The sequence below is a fragment of the Triturus cristatus genome, chromosome 1_2, assembly GCF_964204655.1.
Source record: "Triturus cristatus chromosome 1_2, aTriCri1.1, whole genome shotgun sequence".
NCBI lineage: Eukaryota > Metazoa > Chordata > Amphibia > Caudata > Salamandridae > Triturus > Triturus cristatus.
Window position 1 is genome coordinate 287,156,049 of NC_140580.1, and position 27,263 is coordinate 287,183,311.

At 44.8% G+C, this 27,263-nt stretch overlaps 1 protein-coding gene across 1 annotated transcript in view; it reads right to left on the minus strand.

Moving 5' to 3' along the window:
• The window catches only part of LOC146867181 (beta-microseminoprotein-like), an 88,461-nt gene extending 63,968 nt beyond the window's left edge, over positions 1-24,493 (minus strand). Inside the window, exons 1-2 of the mRNA XM_085603769.1 lie at positions 24,261-24,493; positions 18,496-18,589 (exon numbers count right to left, since the gene is read on the minus strand). Of these exons, the coding sequence (XP_085459895.1) occupies positions 18,496-18,589; positions 24,261-24,263 (97 nt within the window). The 5' untranslated portion in view covers positions 24,264-24,493. The remainder of the gene's footprint in view (positions 1-18,495; positions 18,590-24,260) is intronic.
• Between the last annotated feature and the right edge of the window lie 2,770 nt (positions 24,494-27,263).

The following is a 27,263-nucleotide window of genomic DNA, read 5'->3' on the forward strand; positions in this document are numbered from 1 at the left end:
GGGAGCCCACCACCCTGTCCAATCGCATGTGAAGGTCATGCACTGCGGAGTAGTAAGAATAGATACGGGCATCAGGATGTAGGCAACGCCACATATCTAGCAACGCCCAGTGCGAAAGCCATTCTGCGAGGGCCTGCGTGTTCGAAACAGCCGGTGTGGTTTGGAGGGGTGGAAAGGACCTATCTAGGTGTATGTCCAGTACCGGATTGAAATCCCCGCCCAGCAGCCAGGGGAGTCCAGCGTAAGGGGCTAACGACGTGGACAGTTGCACCAGGAATGAGGGTTGGTCAGTGTTCAGAGCGTAAATGGAGCCCAACAGTATTTGCTGACCGTTAAGTGTTCCACGAGCCAAAGTGTACGTGCCTGCAGGATCCATCGCTGTGTCAGTACAGATGAATGGAGTACCCGCCCGCACCCAGATCAGTGTGCCCCGTGCATGCGCTGAGTATGTGGTGGCATATAATTGGCCTCTCTAGTATTTGCGTAACTTGTCTAGCTCCGGCTGTGTCATATGTGTTTCCTGTAGGAGGGCAATGGCAGCGGAGTGTCTCCGAAGTTATGCAAAGATGGAGTAGCGACGCGTGGGTGTGTACATGCCACGGATGTTCGTAATTATATCAGAGTGCGCCATCTTGGGTGAGCCAGTGCAATGGAGGCGCCAGGGCCAGGGTAGGCCCAGGCGGCGTGGGGGATGGGGTCAGGCGGTGTCATGTCAGTGTGCTGCAACAAAAAAAACAACTGATGAACAAGGAATGGTGTAACATCTGGGGCAGACATTGCGTGGTGTCCGTCCAAACTTCTATAACTATGAAGTGGCGTTAACTAGATCAGTGGGGTGTCTGTGAGGGTGTGCGCGCTAGCGGTGTCATGCTGTAGCCGTCCCCCTTGCTCCTGCATATGATGTGTGTCAACAGTGTAAGCACCGGTGTCGCCATGTGGGGCCAACGGACTGTGAGTCGGGCTGGTGGGATAGGGAAATGCGCTGCCCCACACGTTCACCCCCCCTCCCCATCTCCATGGGATGATGTATGTGACCCGACCGGCGACAGGCGGGTCACCACTGCTCCGCCACCATGAAGGCCAGGCAGTGTCGCTAGTGCAATAGGCCACCCCTACACCCAACCATAGTTAAGACACAGAGTGAACAGACAATGATCTACTTGCATGAGCTGTCCATGATGGTGACCATCACAAGAAAGTTAGTTCAGATAATATCATCGGCAGTTTGTGGAGTCACCACTGGTAGTGCAAGATCATCTGAAACGATTGTGGATGGCGAGGAGGAGCCGCTGGGTACCAGGGTGGTCTGCATGAGGGAGTCCAAGCGTTTTTGGGTGTGTGGGGAGCCAAGGGTGGTGACCGCTTCTAGGGCTTCCAATCTCTCCCTGCGCATGTTTTCTGGGTTCGGGGCAGTGGTCCCAGGCTGGGTGGTCCTCATGGTCCCACGTCGACGACGTCGTCGGGTTCTTCTACCTGTCGCAGCGTAACTTTCTGAATTTGCAGGCCTCACACCCGACCACAGTCCCGACTCTTCAAGCCAGTCCCACGCCTCCTCTGGGGAGTCAAAGAAGTGGGTCCTCTCCTTTGTTACAACACACAGGCGGGCTAGAAACAACAATGAATATGGTAGCTCTAGGGCGCGGAGTTTCACCACTGTGTAGTTGCTCCTACGTCTTTGCACTCGGGCTGTATAGTCAGGGAAGAGCATAACTGAGTTACCGCCCACTTTGAGATCGTCCATCTTGCGTGTTTCACGGAGGACCATATCACGGTCTCTATAGTTGAGTAGCTTAAAGAGGAATGGCCGTGGTCTGGCTCCCGGCTGAGGTTTCTGTGCCGGGATGCGATGGGCTCTCTCGACCACAAACTGCTGTGACAGTAGTCCTTGAGGCATAAGATCGCGAAGTCACCGTTCCGTGAATTGCTCCGGGTGTCTACCTTCTTCACCTTCCGGCAGGCCCACCACGCAAACGTTGTTGCAGCGGGAGCGACCCTCCGCATCGTCCGCTTTGTCTTCCAGTTCATGAACACGATCCATTAGGTCTTGCAGCACTGCAGCATGACTTTGCGTGATAGGCTGGAGCTCCTTAAATGTTTGACCTTGCACGGTGACTTTGTCAGCCAGCTTACGATGATCAGCGTGTAGGAGGGTGAAGTCCGAGGTGACCTTGTCGATCCGGGTTTCCAGGGAGGTTCTGGTGTGTTCTAGAGCGGCACCTATCCTTTCCACTGCTGCAAGGACAGAGTCCATTTTGGCTGCTAGGGCCGTGGATGTGGGTTCCGTTGCTCCATTAGTACTCAGATTCAAATGGTCCAGAGCATTCCCACGCAGGAGCCCCTGCTGCATTTTAGTTCTCATTCGACCAATTACGAGCTGCTGCGCCGTGGGGATTCGCAAGTGGGCACCAGCCGAAGCGGTACGACAGCGAGGAGGTTACTGACAGGGGAGGCCGCTCCCGTGGTAGGTGCACGTGAGTGTGGTCTGGTGAGGCAAAGCGTAGCGGCTGCACCCTGTTGGTTGCGGCCAGCGCTCAGATGATGACCCGCGGGGGCCTTGGATCGACTTCGATTCCAGTTGTCCGGTGAGGAAGTGGCAGCTGATCACATCGGTCGTTAGGCCGGGGTATGTGGTCGGCAGGCCACACAGCTATATGCCAGTTCAGGTGATGCGTAGGTCCCCGGGGGCGCCCGCCCGCGCGGACAGCTGCTTCACTGGTGACTGGGCCCTAAGTGCGCAGTCCACGAGGTGTTTGCTAACGTTGGTGTGCACCTAGAATGACCACTGTCCACTCCAAGGGTATTCTGCGGGGGCTGCCACTGCGCTGACAATCGTTTCTCGGGCGCGGTTCCGGGACCCCACACGTCCAGGCACCTGACGACACAGGGGTGACCACTGAGGGTGACAGGTGCCGGGTCACAGCAGGGCAGTCCCAGCGGGGACCCCCAGATAATACTCCGTGAGCGCGGCTCACCACTGCTCCCACCAAGGGCCGCTACTGGCGGCACCACAGGCCGGCGTGGGGTGGCCTTCCTTTTCCTCAGCCTCTCCAGAAGTTCTGTAGATTACGCCCAACCCCCGCAATCCTGCCACATCAGGGCCACACGCTCGTCACAGGTGCAACTCGCCGGGAATGACACTGTCAAGGCTCCAAGAGGCGACTCATGTGCTGTTTCAGTGGCCTCCAGCACCAGCTCTCGTCGGCACCACACATTTCGGTCCGGGCAGGCACAGCCCCAGCCAGCCACCACCACCAGCAGGACCCTGCCTCCAGGCCGTATCAACCCCCTAGGGCCTGCATGGGCAGGTGGGGCCCCGTTGGGCACAGCGCCACCACCGCCTAGGTGCACCCGGGGCAGTGCAAGGGTCTGTCCCGCTCACCCCCGATTGTGCCGCCAGCACAGGAAGCACTCCGCGCACCAGGTGAAGCCACAGACCACGCACCACCATCGGCTGGACTGCGGGAAGGGGGGGCAGCGCGGTCCAATGTTTACCGCTGACCGGGATGACTCTGCCGCACAGCCCGCTTAGTGCTGCTCAGGGCCGAATTCCTCTGCTGCCTCCAATTGCTGCATTCAAGCGTGGGCGGCCATCTTCTGATTTGGGAACACTGCGCGCAGGCTGACAACAGGCAGGGCCTCACGATTCCCACCGCCACTGCCGCGGGCAGGTTGGGCCCCGTCGAACGCGGCGCCACTACCACCCGGGGGCACCCGGGGCAGTGCAAGCGTCAGTCCCGCTCACCTCCGGTGACACCGTCAGCACAGGGAGCACTCCGCTGATCAGGCTAGGCCACAGACCGCACACCACCCAGGAAGGAGGAGCAGCGCGGTCCGATGTATACCGCCGACCGGGATGTCTCTGCCACACAACCCGCTTGGTGCTTCTCAGGGCCAGATTCCACCGCTGCCGTTAGCTACTGTATTCAAGCGCGGACGTCCATCTTGTGATGTGGGGACGCCGCGCGCGAGTGGTCAACAGGCAGGGCCGCGCAGGCACCACCGTCACCACTGTGGCACCGGCGGTCCAAGAGGCACAGCGCACAGCTTATTTGATGCAGGAGAGCTTCCGACACCGGTTTTCAGCTGGCAGGTGCGTGAATGTTGGTAATGTCAGGAGAAATTGCCAGGATTGGGGAATTAACGACTCAGGCTTCACGGACCCGCATCCGCCATGTTGAATGGCAAGCCACGCCCACCTTGGATAAAACTCATTCTTGAAGTAGTATTCGTGTATGATGAATTGGACTACTATGGACGAACTTGTAAGCAATGAGATTTCTGGTTTGTGCCTTTCCAGTTGATATTCATGTCTAGGCATACGTACCCATGGCCACTTAAGGCATTACATCAAACACAACAAGCATTGGCATAGCCAATAGGTCTCGCCTTTGGGACCTTCTAAGTGTTTAGCCATGCAACACTTGATGTTGTTGCACCAAGAATATTGTGCTGGATAACTAAACACTTATAAGGTCCCAAAGGCGAGACTTATTGGCTATGCCAATGCTTGTTATGGTCTGGCTTGACGCCACTGTCGCAAAACAACTGTGTGGAAATCACCAAGAGAAGGGCTTTGGCTCCGCCCACATGTTAGGAGCCATAAGTACATGCTTTGATTGAGCAGAAGTTGTGTGCTTCCACAAAAAATGCTTGCCCTCCACACAGCTGTGATCATTTTGTTTATTTTCCCATCTACCTAAGCTTGAACTATAAGAGACACTTGGGATTGTAATGATATTACCATGTCATTGTATGTCTTTTTCTCTGGCAGCAGCACAGATGGAAGAAGGCTAGTCATTAATCTACATTTTTAGGTCTGGTTCGACAGTGCAAGTGTCATATGACCTTTTATCCTAAACCAATATTATTCTGCTTTTGTTTGGTTTAACATAATGCATAGCCATTCCCATGCAGATAGTAGCATTTCATCTTACAGTACAACATTCCCTTAAAGCCAGACCTATTGGCATCTAATACATTTAAGTCACTCCTAAGGTTAAGGTAGGCGCAAAAGTTTCATAAAGCAGGTTGTGTTGTATTTAACATGTAGGACATGTGTGTTTGAGTTTTGCATGTCCTAGCAGTGAAAAACTCATAAAGCCATTGTCACTGCTGCAAGGCCTATCTCTCTCCTATTGACTAACACTCGGTTACATTATTACATTCAATAAGTGATAACTTTGCATTGGGAGCAGATTTAGATATGCTGTTTAGACTCAAATGAAGTGTAATTTTAAATCCTCTTTAATGGTAAAGTTGGATTTTAAGTCACGATTTAGAAATTTGGCATTTTCTTGTTCTAACAATTTGTGCCTTGCCAGTGTACTGGGTGACATGACTGTGAATGGCTCTGTTGTTGTGGCTTGTGTATTGCTGTCCGACAGCGACACAAAAGGGGCATAGGTGTGGACTGGATGGGCCATCATGCCAGGATGGTTGGTGCAAAGCTGTTCACTGCCCTACTTACACTTCAAAAGGCTTGCCTCCAGAATACATGATATAAATAGGTTTTACTGCTTGACAAACACACTTTTCCTAGCTGTCTGGTTGCAGGGCCTTTATACTGCTGCTCAGAAAGAGCACAGTGGTGTTCCTTGCACCCATATCTTTTTGTCATCTGTGTGGATGCTGTAGATATAAAGCACACATGGTATTTAACTCCCATGCTATTGGTGCTTTTTTTGTGCCTTCTACAATGGTCTTGAAACACATTTAACTAGACCTATTAGATGAAAACAGTTTTACTAGTAATGTTTTTGTGCCAAACACATTCATCACGGCACTGAAAAGCAGTGAGTCACAGTGAACAGAATTCTACCAGAGGACAAATTAGGGCCCAGAAAAAGGAGACAAAATGTGGGGTGACCATGCAGAAAAGGTGAATTTACTACAGCGTGTTTGCAGTTGTTGCTAACTCAGGAACTACTGGTGTGCCCTTGAGGGCTTGTTTTGATTCTAGCACTCATCTACACTCAATTCACAAACTGAAATGAGTCTGTATTATTTTGGATATCTGCTGCACTAGTTTTATGTGCGTTCCATAACCTTGTTCACTCTTGTGTTTTTGTTTTCTACTCCAAAGCAATCTGAACCATCTTTCTAGCCATCACTGTTCCTGAGACATTGCCAGATTGAGTTATGGTTAAGTCTAACCCTAAACTGACAAGAGCCCTGTTGGTACAGGTGTCACCACTGATTACAGGGGGTGCTCACAATTCTGTGAACGCCCCTGCCACCAGAAAATCTTGAGCATGATTGGTACACCAAAAAATTAGGCCTCTATATTTTAAAGCACCCTCGGGACACTGTAGTTGGTGCTAGCCCCCTATTGTTATCTGTCCACATCAATAAGCATAGTAATTAGTTTGTTACTAAACTGGCCCTTGGACTCTAATTCACTGGAAATAGACTGATCAGTGGGTCACAAGAACATCAACAACTGGGAGCTCTGTGGCCACCTAAATACCTTTTGTTGAGTGGGATCCTATTTGTTTGAGTGGTGAGTTGTTTGACCTTGAATTTTTGGGTGTCACCTTTCATTCTGCAAAAAGACTATATTTACATTTGAAGACTTATTTCAACCCTTCTTTGTAGCAGAGTAGTGCCCATATAACAGAATCGGCCTAGAGTTCTACCATTTGTGTCCCTTGTGCATACTTTAGACCCCTGAGCAAGAGTTTAGCCTCTGCTCGGATTCAGACTCCAGAGCGATCCTAGAGATCCCAGGTTTCACCAAACCCAAGCGTCATAAAATATAAAATGCTATCTCATTTTTTTTGTAGAGCTTAGTTTTAAAAGCTCTGTTTTATTTCCCTATTAATAAAGTTATTTTCTTCATATAAAACCAAACATTGATGGGATACTAAAGCTGTTGAATATTTTTTACTGTTTTGATATTCTAAATTTCTAACCCTCTCTATCTTCTAGAATAAGTATTGAATGCTTTCTCTCATTATCCTAAGAGAGTCATGTGTCTAAGGGGAGTAACATGGCTACTCACTTTGGAGAGCACTAGTATTGTAACCCTGGTACACCAGTAGACCATAACAGTACTACAAAGGATAATGCACAATTACTACTGAGTGCCCCAAGATAACATGTAAATCCAAGTATACTGGGCCTAATTCTTATGTTTTTCACTTGTCTTGAAGGAAACAATAACCCCACATCCACAGACATTTACTACTTGAAGTAAATGGTAAATGGTGGAGGGGCTCTATATTTGCCTGTGAGGAGGAAGGGGCAGGGGACTGCAGGGTTGCAAGTGCCTTTACGCTTCAGTTGAGGGTACTTCTCTGGGCAACTGGTAATAGGGCTATATGAGTAATAAACACTGGAATGTGAAGTGTGTGATGGGCAGGAGGCTGCATCAGGACCTGGGGAGAATAAGGAGAGCCACCCATGAAGAGGACAATGATGATAATTTGTTTGAAAATCAAAACAGTCTGGAAACCTGAAAGCAAATGCTTACAGTGAGTTCACTTCGATAAGGCTTCTTTTGCTATTTTTGGGCCAAGCTGACAAACATTAGGAATACCAATTTCCTAATTGCGATTCTCTCCGAATCGCAATTAGGAAATAGATATTCCTAATGTATGAAACTGTTTTGAGTTTCATTAGCAATTCCCAGTGGTTTGCAAATAGACCTAAATCATGCATATTAAAGATGTAGGTCGCAATTTGCAACTCATTACGAATTGCAGCCTTCACAGTGATGGTGGCCGCTGAGGTCAGCAGGCCTTGTCTGTTATTGCTTTTTAATAAAGCAATCTTTTTTTTGTTTAAGTGCAGCCCGTTTTCCTTTAAGGAAAACTGGATGCGTTTAAAAAGAATAAAATGAAACTTTGCAGTTTCATTTTTAAACATTCTCAAAGGTGAAGAGGTCCCCCTTCCCCTTTGCAAATGGGTTACCACCAGTTTGAAATCAGTGGTAAAGTATTAATGTTTTGTAACCGGAATTTGGTCTAAAAAGATTAATACATACCATTGTGATTCAGTATTTGGAAGGGATGCCCCTTTCAAATACCAAATCGGCGTTTGGTAGCAAACGAATATTGCGATTGGGTACAGAATCGTAATTTGCCTTTCCTACATTGTAAAAAGCTTTTTTGAGGTCACAAACAGCCTGATTCTTCAAATCGGGCCGTTTGCGACTGCAAAAAAGCTTTGTACATCTGGCCCTCTGTCTTTAAAGTGAGAAGAATTAGTACTCAATTTCATAACTGTTTCTGACGATTTTAAAAATTTTCACAACAAATTCGATAGAAACCATGCAGATTTTCAGGGATATATTTTAGCATTTCTCAAGTCTCTAATTAAAAATGACTAGATTAACTCAGTTTATGCTACCTAGCTATTATTTTACTTTGGTGATAGATTTGTGTTGTTTGCTCTAAATATTTGGAAAGCGGTACATATTTGAAATGGTTTGGACAAAATGAAATTTGATAATGTCATTTAAAAATGAGCCAAGAATTAAGTTTGCAGAAAAGTTTATGTAAGTTGTATGAAAGCATTAACTATAAAATAAAACAGTTTACAGGAAGAATGATTTACAAATTCACAGCACTTCCTGGCTAGTTCAACAAACCTTTTAGCATTCTTCTCCTAATTAAGTACATACAAATGTATTGGGGAGATTGATGTGACAAAATATTTTTCCATGCAGCTTACTATATTACAGAAATAATATGTGTGCTAACTAATGGTTCCACAGACACACATACATGCACTTATGCAATCTGATCGCTCTTCTAATTTTCACTGCAAATCTTTTTGGATATGCCTTGGATAACTCTTACCGTTTATGTATGTATATATTAATAGGGCTAACATCGCCAAAAGGCACCAGAGTGCTGCATATGGTCAAAGGCAAGCTTAAAGTCAGTGTGTAATAGAAGAGGAAGCTGAGTTGTGGATGTGTAATTCATTCTGATTGTAGCGTTCGTCAAAGAGATGAGTCTTCAACACTTTTCTAAATTTGAGCAGTGCAGGCTGTGCTGATGGATGCGGAGAGGTTGGAAATGTTGAATATGCTCAGTGTTTGGATAACTGTTAGAGAGTTAATGTACTGTATTCTATACATTGTAATTCTTCTAAACAATTTTTACATGCATATTGATCAATTTGCACTGGTGCTGTACAATTTTATTATGAGACAGGAGGCTTTATTATGCAGTCTTTTTTCCAGAACTTTTTAAAGTATTACATTTACAGCATACTACATTTCCCACAATCCTTCTCCCTAGGTCAGGAAGTAACAACAAGGAAGAAATACACCCAACATAATAAATAGGGCCATAACATGATCCACTTTTCATGCTGCTAAGTTAAGTACTTGTCAAGCTGTGCACTGAACTACTCAAATGTAGCACATTTTGTGCAATCTGTTTATTGTGATTGTTGAAAGGTCTGAATATTGATTTTAGCTTGCGTTGTGGTTTGTGCGGAAGCCATTACTGGGTTTTATAATAAATTTGCTCATACCCACAGACGGCCTTTTGGCTAGGTACCACACTGGAAGGAATTGTGAAAGTGACATTCTTTTATTTGTATAAGCGTTGTAAGAGCTTGTAATTTGAAGACATTGGCCCACATGTACAAAGCATTTTGCGGTAGGCAGCGGCCTAATCAGACAGTTACCGACTGCAAAAATGCTCAAGCACCAATTACAATTCATTAACACATTACCGAATTGCAATTTGTGTTTATGATTCTGTATTTTGAAGCGCCGTGTTTTGGACGCCCTCTTCACATACCGAATTAGAATGGCATGTATGAATGTTTTGCGACCAATTAAGGTTGCAAAACATTAATACTTTACGGACTCCTTGAAGGAGGTGGTAGCACATTCGCTAATGAGACTCCTTCCCCTTGAGACTTGACCAGAAAATTTTTTTAAGAGCAGGCAGTGGTCCCTTAAGAAATGAAACCTCAAAGTTTCATTTTTTTCTTTTTAACGCATCCCCTTTCCCCACCAGACAACTCTGATGGCTGTAATTCCTAATGGGTCTCAAACTGCAACCTACCTCAATAATATTCATGAGCTAAGTCGATTTGCGACCCATTGAAAATTGCTACTTAATATATGTAGGTTTTCTTACATTAGGAATTGCAATTTTCTAATTGCTATTCAGTAAGAATTGCAATTAGGGTATCACAATTCCAAAATGTTGTACGTGTGGCCCATTGTTTCCTACCGAGCCTGCTGTTATCGGTCAGCGATTGATTATTCATGACTTCTGTTTTCTGTTTGGTCCAGGCAGCCTTTCAAGGACAGTTGAACGATACAATGTTTTCCTAAAAGAAGTGCAACACATGTCTCTGTCCTAAAGCCTTGTCAATTACAATGTTTTGTTAAAATTGTTTTATGAGCTTGTGCAGGGAAGTCCTCCACTGGGTATAACAGTTCTGCCCATCAAAAAAAAGGAATAGCAACAAAAGAATGTTTAAGTGTTTGGGTTTTGTACCTCAAGACACAACTTAATATTGCTTAGAAAAACACAAAGACTGTTACATGTTTAGATTCTGTGGGGGTTAAATTCTCTCTCAATAATATATTGAATTTAGGACTAACAATAAAGAAAGATGTAATGTTAATAGCAAGAAAATAAAAGAAGATTAGATATATGTTTTTTTAAAACCTTTATGATTTTTCGGACACTTCAGTGTCTAATTCAATTTATAAGGCGGTCTCCTGGTATTTTAAAAAAGTAGCTACCAATATTGGTGACTCAGTGGTGACTGCAATATCAGGGTCTTTATCTGGACCCTCGGGGGAAAGAGATGTAATAGCTGTTTTGATAGGCTCTCAATTAGTGCCCTGTCTTTTTTGGTAAAATCTCTTATAGAGATTTGAGCGATCATGATTTCTGGTCTCTAATGGAGATGCATCAAACCTGACTATCTTGTTAAAGTTTCTGAATGTCCTGAAATGCAGAGTGAGATTTAAACACTGTTATTGGCTTGTAAATAATTGCTAATCATCCTAAACCACGATCCAATATCCATGTTCATTTTAGACCATGATTACAAGGTGGTCATAATAAGGGGTGGTATTTAATGCACACAGTAAATACCAAGACCATGGGGCAAGGTATTTACCAGGGCCACTGTCTGCTCATCCTAAGGTCCCCAGACACAGTTCCCAAAACATAAATTGTCCAATGGGACAGCTTCCCCCTTAAGAATGAATTGAAAAGTCAGTAATTGGTAATGGTTTGCGATCCACCATTGTGATCACAAACTATTGACACAAACCATTCTGAATCGCATTTAGGAAAGTACACTCTTTACATGACCCTTCAGATTTGTGATTTGGAATGGGTCAGTAAACCAATTGGAAATGCTTTTGCAACCACAAAAAGTCTTTGTGCATTTGGCTCTCAAGGAGGACCTTAAGGAAGCCACTTGCTAGGGAAACCTACCTTTTACCCACTTCTTTGGCTCAGACAGACCGCACATTGAATTAGATCACCAACTATGATGCTGGGATATAGTAACCCATATAAACAAATAAGGAGTCCGAGGCCCTCAAAGAAAACTGTGGAATGTTTACTCCAGTTACCATAGGCAACACCAACAGGAAATCTTCAAGCTGATTTTGCCTATGCAACAGTAGAACTCTAATACCACAAATGAGTGATAGTATATGTGATAAAATGCAGCAAAACATGCTATCTGATCTATGTTGACAGGAGTTTATCAAACGAGTCCCGAAGGGTAGATGTCCTCTGAGCAAGGATTCTGGATTTACTAACCCATAAATTCCCCTGTTGAGATGGTCTCCAGGTCCAGCAGCCCATAAATCATCACCAAAAGGGAAATGTATGTCACTCAATCGCTGAGAATGGTGTGCGGTCTTGGAAGCTGTCTACAATATTCCTTTAATTGTGGTTTATGCATTGTAACTTCAACCATAACCATATCTCTCTACCCTGCAAGGTAGGGAAAGAAGATGGGAGGATTGTTACCTTTGCAAACTCTAACCTGCTGTATTCCTTCGACGGAAGGCCCCAATAGAACCAGGATTTTCAGACAGAATGTTACCTCACTGGAAATTTAATTGAAAACATGGCTCAAATTCTTGTTTTATTGTTCGTGGTATTCTAAGAATATAAAGATCTTCAATGAAATCTTGAGGTCAGCCCCTCTTGGTGACTCTCCCAGCCCTTTAACTTATATTCTATGAGACAGCTCCCACAGAGTAAACGGCCAGTAGCTGTTTTTATAAGGCAACATGCAACATTAAAACTGGAATACTTCAACATGTTCTCCCTCCCCCTTTCCTCATCCTTTTCTGTCTTGTGCTCCTCCTTCTCTTTGCACATCTGAATTGCCCCATCATACAAAGAGAAAGCAAATGGATTCTGCCAAGAAAAACAAGTGTAAGATGCTATAGATATGAGGAGTGCAACAAAGTACTTTAATAATACTAGTGTACCAGCATGTTTAGGTTGAGAGTCTGATAATTTTTAAACCTGGTTTGTCCCACAGCTCTATCATTCCCCTTTTATAATAGTGCTGAAATCCACATGTAGACCTTGCAATGTACCTCATTATTTTACTGCAGGAGACTTTGCCATCTGCTGCTTTTCAAGGACTCGATCTGTCTAGAGCTCTGCCAATGGACCTCTGTCTAAACCAGCACCAACATATGCTATCCAACTGCTACAATTTGTGTAAATCTCTAACAGAGTACCTCATCCCTGACCTGAAAAACCATTTACTATTTCACCTTTGTTACAATCCAAGTAAATTCCCAGTGATGCACCTCAATTCTGGCTACCTGACAGCACCCTTAGTGTTGTCGCTCGGGAAATACATGTACGGTCCTACCATTGCATCTCATTCCTGACTAGCAGTGTCCTCCAATAATGAAATGCTGACACTTGAATTGAGGTCTTCAAATGCACCACATTCTAAATAAGTATAACTTGTTAAGTTTCAACTCAGAAGACAAAAATCCTGCTTTACCTATGCGTCTCACATGCCTATTCCAGAAAAGCAGCATCTAGAGCCAAGCAGCACTCACAGGTATTCAACAAAGCCTGCTGATATTTCTGTCCACTACTGAGATCCCAAGACAGCCTTAGATCCTTGTATACCTCTGCAATGATCAAGAGCAGCTTATACCAGGAGTGCAGCTATCATTGGGCTATCAGGCGCAGTCACACTTGAGCACTTGTGTATGATGGGTCAACTGCACTTAAAGTATGTCTGTCTTTCACTATCCAGTTGGAGGGCAGGAAGGCTTATTTCTCTTCCTTGTACTAGAAACCCATGACACCTATGTTACACCCCCACCACTAGTTATTTGACTGAGAGATGAGCTCCTCCCACAACTACTACAAGAACCTGATCAGAGTTTTGCATAGCCTTGGAACTCTTGCATGACACCTAATCGTACATAAATGCATATCCCTATTGTGCTCATCACAAACTTCATATATGACATTTGTGAAGATCACAGTAGAAACTGTGTGCTGACTATCCTTGACTTACTACCACTGAAATTGTCACTTATAACCTAACCCTTGTGGATCTGACAAACTGTTCTCTTGTAGAAGTCTGTGAGTAAACCTGCAGTGGTTGATAACATGAGTATCATTTTAAACTTTTACTCAGAACCAGCAACTGTGTGGTGTGTGGTAAACAGATATTCAATATCACCTGGATAGATCTGAGTTGTATTTATATATGTGGCTTCTCAATTGTTGCAGATAAAGAAATTGACCGAGGGAATGAGATTTGATGAAGATCCTCAATTTGTGAACTGTGAGTTCAGGGGAAGTGTGGACGGTAAAGGATGAAGGCAGTATTCTTTGGCCCAGGAAGTATAGGTGACAATAAGGTGCCGATTCTGATCCTGTAAAACCCGGGTACGAATGGTCGTACGGAGCGTTTTCTCCATACGACTCGTACCCGGGAATTCCACCTTACAAACCAGCAAGTACAATTCGTGCAGAAATACCATTTCCGTACAAATCGTAAAAAACACCGTACGGCTAAAAAATACATACAATTCTGATCCTGAACAGCGCGTACGCGACGTCCGCACGGAGTCAGGCAGCGTTTTACGGACCAGCAAGTACGATTCATACCTACAGCACTCCGCACGGCTATATTTTTACGGGAGCCAAAAAGTGCCGGAAAAATCTAAGTACGCTGCGATGCACGTCAAAAAGGGGGCCCACTATGCGACGTACACGCCATCACCCACATCGTACGTGTCATCATGTACGGTGCATACCCCAACATTGCATATGTACGGACCGTACCCCCCGCCCCCCGTTTGTACGGACCGTACCCCCCACCCCCGTACATCCGCACCATACCCCAGGCATACCCCCACCCCCGTACATCTGCACCGTACCCCAGGCGTACCCCCCCACCCGCGTACCCCCACTGTACCCCAGGCATATCCCCCACATGCGTATGTCCGCACCATACCCCAGGCGTACCCCAATCCTCGCGTATGACATACGCGAGGATTGGGGTACGCCTGGGGTACGGTGCGGACATACGTGGGTGGGGGGTACGCCTGGGGTACGGTGCGGACATATGCGGGTGGGGGAGTACGCTTGGGGTACGGTGCAGACATACGCGGTGGGGGGTACGCCTGGGGTACGGTGCGGACGTAAATGGTCTCTAAAATGATAATGGTAATACCAATTGGTTAGTAAGAACACCCTGAATCCGGAGACCTCCAGGTTATCTGCAAGAATTTTTAAGATGAGTTTTGTTTTATTTATTTGTTTACAATTGAAACTTATTTTTTCAGATATTGACATTTGTAGGCAGCTTTTTATGATAAAGAAGGGTGACATGTTGTGATCTACTGCTGGAGATTAATGTAACTTTAAGATACGAATGTCCAGTGTGTTATTGTTCTGTTGTTATGGTACTGTTCATGGGGGTTCGGTCCACTGGCAGTTACTCACTGGCTGGAGGAGCTGTATCATCTATTAAAACATTTCGGAACATATGTGAGCCTGGAAGTATCTTCATTAGAGCACAGAGGTTAAGAAGTTATTCAGGATCCATAAATGGGATCTCATAGGCATCTCCACTGGCATTACTCTGGACACATGGGGTTGAAATCTTTCGAAACACTGCAGCGCAAACACAAACTAGACACCACCCATTTCTACTTGCAATTATGACATGCCCTACAGGTGGAACAAATAGATTGGGCCTCAATTCCCATGAGTAGCCCCCTGGAGAATAAAGAGATTGCTAATAAAGTGGTATTTCCCATGTATCGACCATATTGAACAACAAGCTTGACAGGCTGGTGAAACTTAGGACAACCTAGGAGAGAGACTTCAGCCCCATGGAAGATGTGGGAGGTGACCCTCATGCAGCCCAAGAAGTAGCCATTGAGTCGAAGCTCAGACTATTCCAGCTAAAAATCCTACTAAGGACCTATTACAATGGAAGCCATCCATACGAAATGGGCATATTGCTTGCGATATTGCTTGCGATGTGAGGTGGGAGAGGGCACGTTTCTACATACCCTTTGGGAATGCCTCGTGGTTGCTGGGTACTGGTCCGCCATTTTCAGGGAACAAGGAACAAACCTAGATGTGGACTCCCGCAACGCTGCTCTGTAAATTAGGCTTCATGCTGGCAAAGAAGGCCATTGCTATGCATTAGGGCAGGCAACAGTTGCCAACATAACAACAATGGATTCCAGACATTGGCTTGTATATGGAAGCAGAAAGGGCGGTTTACAGCGGTAGGGGCTGCCTTAAGAAGTTTGATAGAATATGGGGCGGTTGGAGGTAACATGGCGGTCTTGGATAGGAAACACGGATACGCAGCCAGGAAACCCTGACACCCTTCATCAGTGAAGACAAACTCAATCCTAGTTATTGTCAGTCTGGATGGTAGTGGGGGAAAATTGTACACAAGTGGGAGGAGGGCAGGATGTGAGGGATACTTCTGGTGCCCGATAAATTTGATGTTACTGATTAAAATTCTGTACTACTGTGGTTGTCGATTATATTACTTTAGTAAAAGCTGTAATAAAAATATTTATTAAATAAATATTGATTTGCCAGTTATCTTGCAACATGGTTTGTGGGAAAATGTTGAGGTTCGGTTCTTTCTTCCTGTCTTTCATGTCCGTTTTTTCTTCTAAGATTCATCTCTCAATTTCTCTTCTTTAGAGAAGTCTTACACAGAGAGATAAAGGTCCCGAAATGGCATAATATCTTCTATGATCCTTTTACACAAACATAATGATACGCATATATGTATGTATACATAGACACACCCACAAGCCCACGCACAAAAAGCAACCTAGAAGTACTCATTTTATGGACCATAGACTGGGCTGGCAACAAGGTGTTAATCTGTGAGCTCAGTTACGCTTCGGCCACTGATCAGCCATTGGCTGGATGCCAGGTGTGCCTGCACATGTTTTCTGCAGGGTTTTATTCTACCGTTGTTTCTGTATTATTTGAAACTGTGTTCTAGAAATGTCATTACTCATCTCGAGATATCAGACGTCATCTTTGCCTTGGGATTCTAATAGATGGTTAGCAGGGTTTAATAATCTATCACAACGGTGAAGGGCTTGCTCATCGCAGCTGGTAATGTTCCCAGGCCATACAACAGATACTTTTTGTGAGCAGAAGGTGGAGAAATAGGGTGAATTTTAAAACATGCAAAATAAACAGTATCGGGCTTGCTCTGCTGCCCCATAGGTGGAAAAAATAAGCCACTGTGAGGGTCTCGGCAACGTAGTTACTTATCATCAGTGCTTTAAATGGAGAAAAATAAGTGTAGGTACTTACTCCTCTGTTTTATAGACTAGGGGTGGAGCCGACAGTGGGGGAGGTGGGGAGACAGGCATTCAATGAAACTTCTCTCTCAATCCTCCTCTTCTAATCATTTTATAATTAGATACATTATTTCTGCCCACACTCCTTAAGCTTTTTCTCTTAGCCTCTCCTTTATCTCCCAGGTATATTTTCCTTGCCCTTTTTTGGTATTTTACCCCTTTTGATATTTCTCACCATTCTTTTTTTTCCACCTCTTAATTTTCTCTCATCTCTCTTACCACTTTCTTTCCCCTTCTTCCAAACCACTATTACTTTTCCCTACTTAACCTTTCTGTGGTCCTGTTCAACACGTCCCCTTTGTTTTTCTTTCATACATCGAAGACTCTTTCTCCAGCTTCTCGTTTCTCTTTATTTTTGTTTAGGTTAGTACGTTTCTCCTTTTGTATTTCTCTCTATTCTTCTTTGTAATTACCTAAAAAATGCTACCCCCTCTTGCCCTTCTTCTCTTTCCTTCTTTCCCTTCACTCCTCCTGTTCTACCTTAACTACTGTTAATCTCTCATAGGAGTGCTGGCCTAAACATGTGTCACAGGATATTTGACTCAGCTACAGAGAGCAACTAAAACCTAGGTGCTTGTCTAAAGTTTGGGGTTTGAAATATATTTTGTGGCCTCTCCGGACAGTTTATTAAATTAATTACTATAATTATGATTATTTTTGAGGGCGCCACAAGCTCATTACGTGCTCCAGGCTTTCTCCGGAAGATAGTTGATGATTACCAGACTGTTTTCATTTAATTATTGTAGTTTTTATGATGCATTGGGTAGTCTGATGATGTGCTGCATGGCTAAACACTTAAAGGGCCCCAAAGGCGAGACCTGTTGGCTATGCCAATGCTTGTTATATGAATGAAAAAGAATTACAACAATGCTATGTGGCTGACAGTAGGTAACCTTCCCAAAAGCACACCTGTGTTAATTATTTCTGTGACGCTTTAAGTAAGTGTTACCACTATGTGGATACCTATAGGAAAACTAAGACCACCTATGCCATTCACAGCTCGTTTTCCTGCAGCGCCTGACCAGCAGACTGACTGCTATCCATCAGAGGCGATTTGCAGCGTGTTAATCAGTGCTGCTGGAAATGAAGAATCAATAAAAGGCCATTGATCATGACTGACATCCCCAACTTTCGATGTCTTAAGGGGCTGACCCAAACCCTTCTCTATGTTAAGCTGTCTCTAGCCAGACTTAAAAAGCAACAGCATTTGGCAGTCAAGCAAATATTTTATCCTACAACTGCAAGCTGTAATTTCAGAGAAAGTGAACACGCAAAAGTTAAAATGAGGTTCTGAAAGCTGGCAGCATCTACTTAACGGTGTCCAGGTAGGATGTTGCAAGATTGTGCTAAAGGGACAGCTTACCACAACGCTTGATAACGTTCATGTTGGATGTCCACCATTTTAAAATAAATAAAAATATATGTTAAAAGATGGAGCGTGCTTACGGATCCATATTACTCGGAGGAAACAGCTGAACTCTCAACAATACTTGAATCTGAAAAACTTAATTGTTGAAAGTTATGAGCCTTAAAGATAGTTTTTTAAATTCCACTTCAGTTACCAAACATTTGCAAATGCCTGACATACCTTCTTTCATTATTAAATACACTCTGTTAATTAGTAAGGTAAGGTTTTTAATTCCTACCTTTGACGCCAGGCTGCACTCCCTCAAAGTAGCAAGCTGCATCACATCCCAAATCTGAGATAATTAAAAGAAGAGAAAATCCCAAAAGGTATTTCTGAAATGAAAAGTTAGATATTTATTAAAAAATGTTAGGAAGGGGGGATGATTGTTATAAGTGGCTCTTTCACTTTAGCTCCTGCATGAACACTCGCAGAGTGGTACACCCTACTGTGTAGATCACTAACGCCCTGAGTCTGTGCGAGTGAAAACACAACCAATAAATATAATACAAGAACTTTGTTGGGATGAAAAAGTCCTTTGCATGATAATGGACGTGCGCCGATTCCTGAGTGCCCAAACTGTACTTATGTTTGGATCCCTAATGCTGATTTTTGTTGCCATAGGCAAACCTGGATTATGCACATGCACCATGACATAGGCCTGTCTCCCAGACTGCGGTCTATTTGGACCTGAGGGCACCCATAGCACTACCCTCATAGTGGTGGAATGTCACTGTCTTCACCAGTCGTTAAGCAGCACAAGCGCAGTGGTGACAGCACAGTGTGTAGTCATCTGAAGGAGTGAGCAGGTCTTTTTTAGCATCGGTCACTGATGTGATGCCCACAGGCTCACTCATTCTAAAATTCAGCTGCTGTGCGCTCAACTCATCCTTGGCCTACATCGCTTTTGGTGTGGAGTGCTGCTCAACCCATGAATGGTATACCTGCCTTGGCTGTATGCGTGCGTGGTAAGGATAGAATCTGAACCCCCCAGGATATTGCGATTTGTGATTTGCAAACAAAATTGCAAAATCTGCCCTTTTTTTTAAACTCCAGCGATTTTGACGCAAGTGCCGGCAAATTTGTGTACAAAAAAAATAAAATAGCATGGGGGTACACCCTCTCTTTTTATATACTCTGTGCTGCCATCCGAGCCAGTAAAGGTAGGATGACCAACAGGCTAACAGGCAGCAGAGGTGTTAACTTCCTCTATTGCCTGCCTTTCAAATGCACAGAGCCACCTCCATGCAATTAGCTTGCAGCGGTTGAAAAGCTCTTCTGACCCCACCCTCCACAACACCCCTCTCCCTCTCCCTTCTCCCCCTCTGTCTTCTGTTAACCCCTAATCTTCCACATGTCTTATCTTTTTTTTTATATTCTCCTGCTGCCTTCACACCCCAGCCCTGCTGCCTTGCACACATCAAGGAATGCAGATTGTCTGATGACAAAAGGAGCAGGGTTCATATTGTAATCTGCTCTCTTTGGCATCAGACATCCTCTGATTCAATGTGGTGTGCTGCTGGAGACTCTGCAAGGTTACAGATTGTGACACGGCACAGTCTCCAGCAACAGTTGCAGCCCGTGCGTGTAAACATGATGGGGCAGGGCAGGGGTAGGGGGGGTTGACGTGACAAACAACAGAATAGGGAAAATAAAATAAATAAACAAATCCACTTACCTTGCGCTTGCCACATCATTGACAAGGCTGCAAGTGCATGGTAAGTGGTTTTATTTATTTATTATTCCTATTCCGTTGTTTGTCACTTACACCCCCCGACTCCTGCCGGCCCCACCCCAGCGTTCTTGCTGCCACTGTCCAGCAATGACAGAGCAAGGCCTTGCAGTATTTCTGTAGCAGGCACGTTTTTGGGCCACAGTGAACACACTATATATTTTGAGGTTTTTATGGCAAATTTAGCTTGTTTCGAACTCAAAATTTGCCACCCAAACCTGCTAAATCTTGGGGGGCATACAATACAGGGATAATGCAGTACTGTGCAGTGCCACATGATAAATGTAAGTGCCGGGTGTATGTGTGCCTATGAGTGATACAGTACAGGAAGGATGCAGTGCTGGGCAGTGTGGGCATGCTATATACATGCGCTGGGAGTATGTGTGCCTGTGAATGGTACAATGCATGGAAGATTCTGCGTCCCATTTTTGGAGACACAGGCCTGCATGGTGAAACACGAGGAGAGGAAGTAGAGGAATCCCCGGACAGATTTGTGTATTGCTGCATTCCTGTAAGCTGGGTGGCACACACACTGGAGAGGGAAGAGACAGACTTTCCCTGTAAACTTCAAAGGGTGCTCTTTGATACATTGACAATTCACAAGGAAGGTGCCTGCGCTCATCTCAGAAAGGAATTGGGGATGACCTTTGATACACATATCACTGTGGTTGACATCCAGGTGTGAACTGTAGTCACTCCTGTGGCCTGTAAGGGTGGGCTATCAACTCTGAGGTCACAACAAGACACGCAACCTGATTAACACCGCCTGCTAGAGAAGTGAGGCCCCACTGTGGGACAGACCAGACACTTACCCTGCAAGGAGGAGCCTCAAGAAACCTCCAATCGCTTTGGTCAATCAGCTGTGTGTGAGGAACTCTGCATCCGCTGAGTGCAGCCCGCCTAGGCCCCTTGCAGTGAATTCACCTGATTCATCTGATGATGCACCGGGTGCCTGTGGACGGGGCATGCTCAGGGACTCTGGATGCTCTGAACACATATGTGCGGGTAAGACTGATTTCAGTCAAGTCGGCCCTATGGAAACTTGTTTCCTAGTAATTGCTGGAGTGCCGGAACACTGATTACTTTAAAATAGAGTCAGAGTGGTTTCTTGAGACTCAAACAACTAGTGGGGCTTACCCTGGATGTTGCTTATAGTCAATTAGGTATAACCTTGGCTTTAGAGCAAGAATGGCTTGGAGCAGTGAGGGAGTGGGACCCAGGGAACAGCCTAAAGAGACACTAAAGCCCCGACCTCAGAGGGGACTGTGTAATTGCTTATGAATGTTGTTAGCGGTATATAAAATACTTCTTTTATCACAAAAGTATTTGGCCAGACAATCATAATTTATTGTTGCTGCTGCCCACATGTTGAGTTGTTAGTCCATGTACCACCTTTCATCTCCCCACCTAGGGAGCATTGAACAACTTGGACTAGGCTATTCCTCAGAGTCCAGTTATGCCATCAAACATCCAAGCTATTTATTTGATTGGATGCATTTAACTTGTCTGCGTTCTTGCTGCAATTGTTACGGTTTATAATTAACCATACAATAAATAACTATTACTTAAGTGCTGAAGGGGACTTGGCACAGTTGCTCGGGATCCATTGTAAGTTGGGGAACGGGACATCAGGAGTAAAAATCCTCAACCCCCACATGCTCTGTGGCTCTATAAACGGGTTCTGGTGTTGTACCACTGGCCAGATTCACGGAACAAAGGTTTTTGAATAGAGAAAGCTTTGCAGAAGAGTTTCTACATATATCATTTAACCCCTTGTGCGCTCATGACGGAACCACGCCGTCATGAGCCACGGGCGGCGTGTGCTCATGACGGCGTGGTTCCGTCATGCTGTGGCCGTTGGCGGCCGCTCCTCCCACGCGGCACTAATTCCCCGCCTGTGCGGGCGAAATAGACAGTGGGCGGAGTCGTGACGGAACCACGCCGTCATAAGCACAGCTCGCCCGTGACTCATGACGGCGTGGTTCCGTCATGAGCATGGCGGCGGTGCGCTCACCCCTCACCCCCCCCCCAGCGCTGCGGCGGAATTCGCGCCACAGCGAAGGGGTTAAATACTCATATCAGACTTTGTATGACATAGCAATGTCAAACACACAAGGCCATATTTATCAAAATGTAACGCCTGCACCTTGCTGTGCTGCATTACAGGAAAAAGGCAGGAATGCACCGTATTTCTCACAATACAGTGCATCCCTGCCTTTACCCAGCACTGGAGCACAATGTGCTGCCTAGCGTCAACACAGGCACTCTCTCATGCACCATGGGGCAGGAGTGCCTGCATTGCAAGCAGGATTGCTTTCATGCAGAAAAGAACACTTTTCTGTACAAAAACAATCCCCTGAGGCATTTCCTCTATGTGGGCTTCAAAATGCATCAGTCATAGAAAGAGGAAAAACGAGGATAAATGAACACATTTCTCCTGGTAATGCCTCCCCTGGGAAAGCGTAGCATTTTGGCGCATTCCCAGATCTACATGTAATGGCAAATCTGGGAATGCATCAAAATCCATTAGTGTTGCGTAGGAACACCCGCACACCACTCATGGAACGCCTGCTTGGGGCAGAGTAACGCAACACAGCAATTTGCGCTGCATTGCATCACTCTGGATTTATCAAGCCACTAAGGGCCACGGCATGGGGGCTTGCATGGCTTGACACATTACATCTCAGGGGTTGTGTCCCTTTGCACCACGCAACGTGATAAATATGGCCCACAATGTTCTTATACACATGAGCTCAAATGAACATGGTGGTGGTAGTGGGGATGGTGCTAGGAGTGTAATTGATGGTAGTAGTAGTTGTGATGACGGTGATAGTGCTGGAGATGGTAACCATGATGGTGATACTAGAGGTGGGGGTGTTGTTGGTAATAATGCTGGTTGGTGGTAGCAGTAGTAGCACATAATGTTAGTCATGATGATGGTGGTGGTGATGGTGGTGCTGATAGTGGTGGTGGCAATGGTGGCAGTGTTTGTGCAATGGAAGTAGTGGTGGTAAGGGTAATTATGGTAACAGCGATGTTTGGTGGTAAGGGTAGTAGTACTGGAGGTGCTGATAATGATGGTGAAGGTGTTACTCGTTTACTCGTGATGATGTCATAGTAGTGGTGGTAATGGTTGGTTCCTGGACCGACGAGAGCAAGAGGTGAAATTCTAACAAGGAAGGGAGGACAGAGAAGAAGCCTGAATTACAAACAAAAGACACAGGACAAGTGAGGATGGGACAGCACCAGTCACTGCAGTAAACATGTCACTCAGCAGTGGGGCCCAGAGTTGGGTGCGCAACAAGCCTGACACGAGAGGGTTAGTTTGCCTCTTGGTGCCTGTCTCTTCTCCGTGTGAAAGCTGATTCTAAGCATGCAAAACCCCACGTCTCCCGCTTGCTGACAAACTAGACAAATAATGGCTGAGTTAATGAAAAAATGCAACTGACTGTGAAGAAAACAGTTAATAATGGAGGTGGCTGACCCAGTCCCCTCCCCTCTGTGTGCTGTGAGCTGAAATACAAAAACACAGCAATGAGTGAAAGAGGCTGAACCCAAGGCACCGTTGCTTGTGTGTAACATCACTAGGAATACGACATATTCACTTTAGCGATAAGAAACGGTAGACCGGTTTGCTAAATCCGTTTCTAGCTAGACCTAGAATAGAACATGTTTTGTAACCTACACAAGGGATTCACTTCTCATTCCAGCTACTCGTTGCCTATTTTAAATATCACTGAAATGGCTAATGAGTTTGTGACTGTGTCCCCTCATTCTGGTTGTCTTTCTTAATTTTCTTAAGCGACGATTCTCAGTGCGTTTTAAAAAAAATACTCAGACATTCAATATATTCTACCGCAACTTATTAAGTAGAGAGTCTTTCCTATCAGATATCTGCATTTACAAAACATCCCCGAGAAAAGTCACTGAAACCAAAGTGCATTACAGAACACTAATGCCGAATGTGCAAACGGGGATGTGGTACAAATTTACACTATTGTGCTGTTTACTCCTTATTACGTAACGTAAGGATGCTTTATTTTGCTCCTTAATTGCAACTGAAAGTCCTTTGATGTTAATGTTTGAATTCTGCCTCTGAAGACAAAGTATAACAAATGATTTTTTGCTGACGCACTTAGGGGCACAAAAACAAAATAGAGTAACATAACATTTTTACCATGGGACGAATACACCCTTTGTGAAACCTCATTAAGGTCACAGATCTACTTTTTAATTAAAAAAAACCGAGAAAAAAAGATTTAAATGTGACTCACCATGATCCAGGCAAACAGTTTCTTCCAGAGTTAGAATTGTTTTAGCCGACGAGCTCCTGTGTTGCTTATGGTCGGGAATTTATATAGGCTCTGCGTTTTTTAGCATTCCCTTGAGTTATGTAGCTAATAAAACACAAGATTTATGAGTTTGTGCTGGAAAAGTAGAAACTATGCGCTGTGTCAGCACTAATGGGATTTGTGGGTCTGCACACATAGACACGATCAACTGACGTAGACTGGGGTTGTGAAACCAAATATTTATGGAGTGTTACATGAAAAGAACTGAGATTAGGTTCTCTGGAAATGTAATAGAAGTACGCTGTGTTGGCAAGTCGTGTTTTCATTTACCTTCCCAAGAAAAAACTAGTGTCTCTCACTGCACATACCAGCAGGGGAGGGGAATGGGGGCGATGGGTGGAGGGGAGCATTTGAGTGCCAGGCCAGTTCATAATAACCCTCCTAACACACACACAAACGACCGAGGCAGCTGGAACAGTATAGTGGGGCTGGAGTTCAGAAGGTGATGCCAATAACAAGCATTGGTCAATGCATTAGGTTTCATCTATGTGAATAATTATACTTTTTTTGGTGCTGTAAGTTTTAGCTGTTTGATTCATATGTGCAGTGCAAAAGGGCACTTTGTTGCAGTTTTATATAGTGCGAACATAACTCGAGGCATTAAAGTGCATTATATGAGAAGCACAAGTTTTACATGAAAGGATACTTTTTTGTTTTAATGGCATGGGGAGGTCTAATCCCAGCGTGGACACAACATCCTGTGATTCTGGGCCAATCACTTAATCTCGCGTGCCATAAAAACAAGAAAGTATGCTTTCATGTAAAACTTCTGCTTCTCGTGTAAAGCGCTCTAATGTCCTTGGGACAAGTTAGCGCTATATAAAGCTGCAAAAAACATACCAACTACACCCTGCACTTATGAACTAAACTTGGCCAAGGGCATTAGTGCGCTTTACATGGAAGAAGAAAATACTGTTAGTGTTAAATGCCTACCTCACTGCCACACCCCCAGAAACACCCCTATCAGACATACAAGACACAGCCCAAGCAATTTGGTGAGTTTCGGCACTTCTATCTTTCCTTTTAAAGCACTGGTCCCAGCAGGTAAGAATTTTAATGTAACACTCGATATTCTGAGCAATTCCAAGATGATAAATGCTGGTTTTAAAAACAAAGGTCTACTTCAAGTATGGAATAGTGTATTGGGCTGGTCCCACGTGTAGAGGTGACAAAGTGGACGTAGCCGAGCTGAGTTTAAGGGAGTTTATTAAGTCCATAAGAAGAGTAGATACAGAGCCCCACCAGGAGTAGCCTGCTAGCTGCTCAGCCCATCTTCCAACTGACAACACTCACACCAGACACCCAAGCATTCCATTCATGTCAATCATGCCAATATTCTACACAGAACATTCACGCTGGCTGAGCAGCTAGGGACAAGGTGAAAGGGAACATTACGGCATAACATGAGAATACTACATATCCTCTCCCTTTTATATAGAAAAATCAATGGAACCACATTAAAATGAAAACATGTAAATAAGGTGAAGGGATTATTGCCACAGAAACATCACAAAAAGTGAAGTCCCTGGTATGATAAGCCCATGTAAATATGCTCCTTTTGATTATTCTAGAGCACTTAATTGTTGGAATACGGCCTGCTCCCACTGCATTTAAGTCACAATATAAGTGTGACATTTTGACTATTCGGCGAGAGCTCCTGACATTGAAACTGTTCTGTGTAAGGCTGCAGCTGCAACCCAGCAATGGAATACACTACTCTTGACTGTCGGAGCGTCTAACGCTTTTCTGCCAAGTGTAACTCTTATGTGGAGTGAGTAATGGTACTTTTTTGCAGTTTTATAGCGTGAACATAACCCGAGGCAGTAAAGTGCATTACATGAGAAACACAAGTTCTACATGAAAGGATACTTTTTTGTTTTTATGGCATGGGGATGTCTAATCCCAGCGTCGGCACAACATTCTGTGAGTCTGGGCAGATCACATAACCTCCTTTGCCATAAAAACCAAAAAGTATGCTTTCATGTAAAACCTTTGCTTCTAGTGTAAAGCGCTTTAATGTCCTTGGGCCAAATTAGCGCTATATAAAGCTGAAAAAACATACCAACTACACCCTGCACACTTGGCCAAGTGCTCTAGGGCGCTTTTCATAGAAGAAGAAAATACTGTTAGTGTTGAATGCTTTCCTCACTGCCACCCCCCAGACATGCCCCTAACAGACACACAAGACACAGCCCAAGCAATTTGCCGGCACTCTTTTCTTTCCTTTTAAAGCACTGGAGTCAGGTCTAAGGAGAAATCAGATACAAATACGGCAGTTGCAATCAAAATAACTCATGCATCTAAATGAATCAGTGGGGACAGGCATACTTTAGCAATCGGTTTTAGAACAATGAAACATTAATACGCAGTGCTGAACAGAAGATTGTGACATGGTCAGTGACCCTCAACAGTGGAGGGGTGCGGACCTAGAGCCAAACATCTAAGACAGCACAGAACAAAGGAGTTGTGAAAGGGATTAATGCCCCGGTTACATACTGGTAATCTTCATTACACAGAGTATAGTCTTCCTCGCCACATAATAAATAAAGTGAGCTTCAGCGCCACACCAGAACCCTCCAAAGCAAAAGTTAGTCTCCCATACCTCCCATCCCTTCCCAACATGGCCGACCCATATCACCCTTGACTTCTATAAGAGGAGGGTCAGCCCAACCCTCAGCCTGAGAACTACCAAGCATACACATGAAGCCAATAGAAACACAGGAAGGGAGAGATGGGAATGCATGTGGCGAGGAAGACTATACCCGGAGTGATGAAGATTACCGGTAAGTAACCGGGGCATTTCCTCCTCGTAAGTCTTCCTTGCCACATGATTAACGAAGTGAGCACATACCCAAGCCAAGCGGGTTCATGTAAACTCACAAGAAACCAACCAAAAGAAAGGGGAAGCCAAAGAAGCATGGCAAA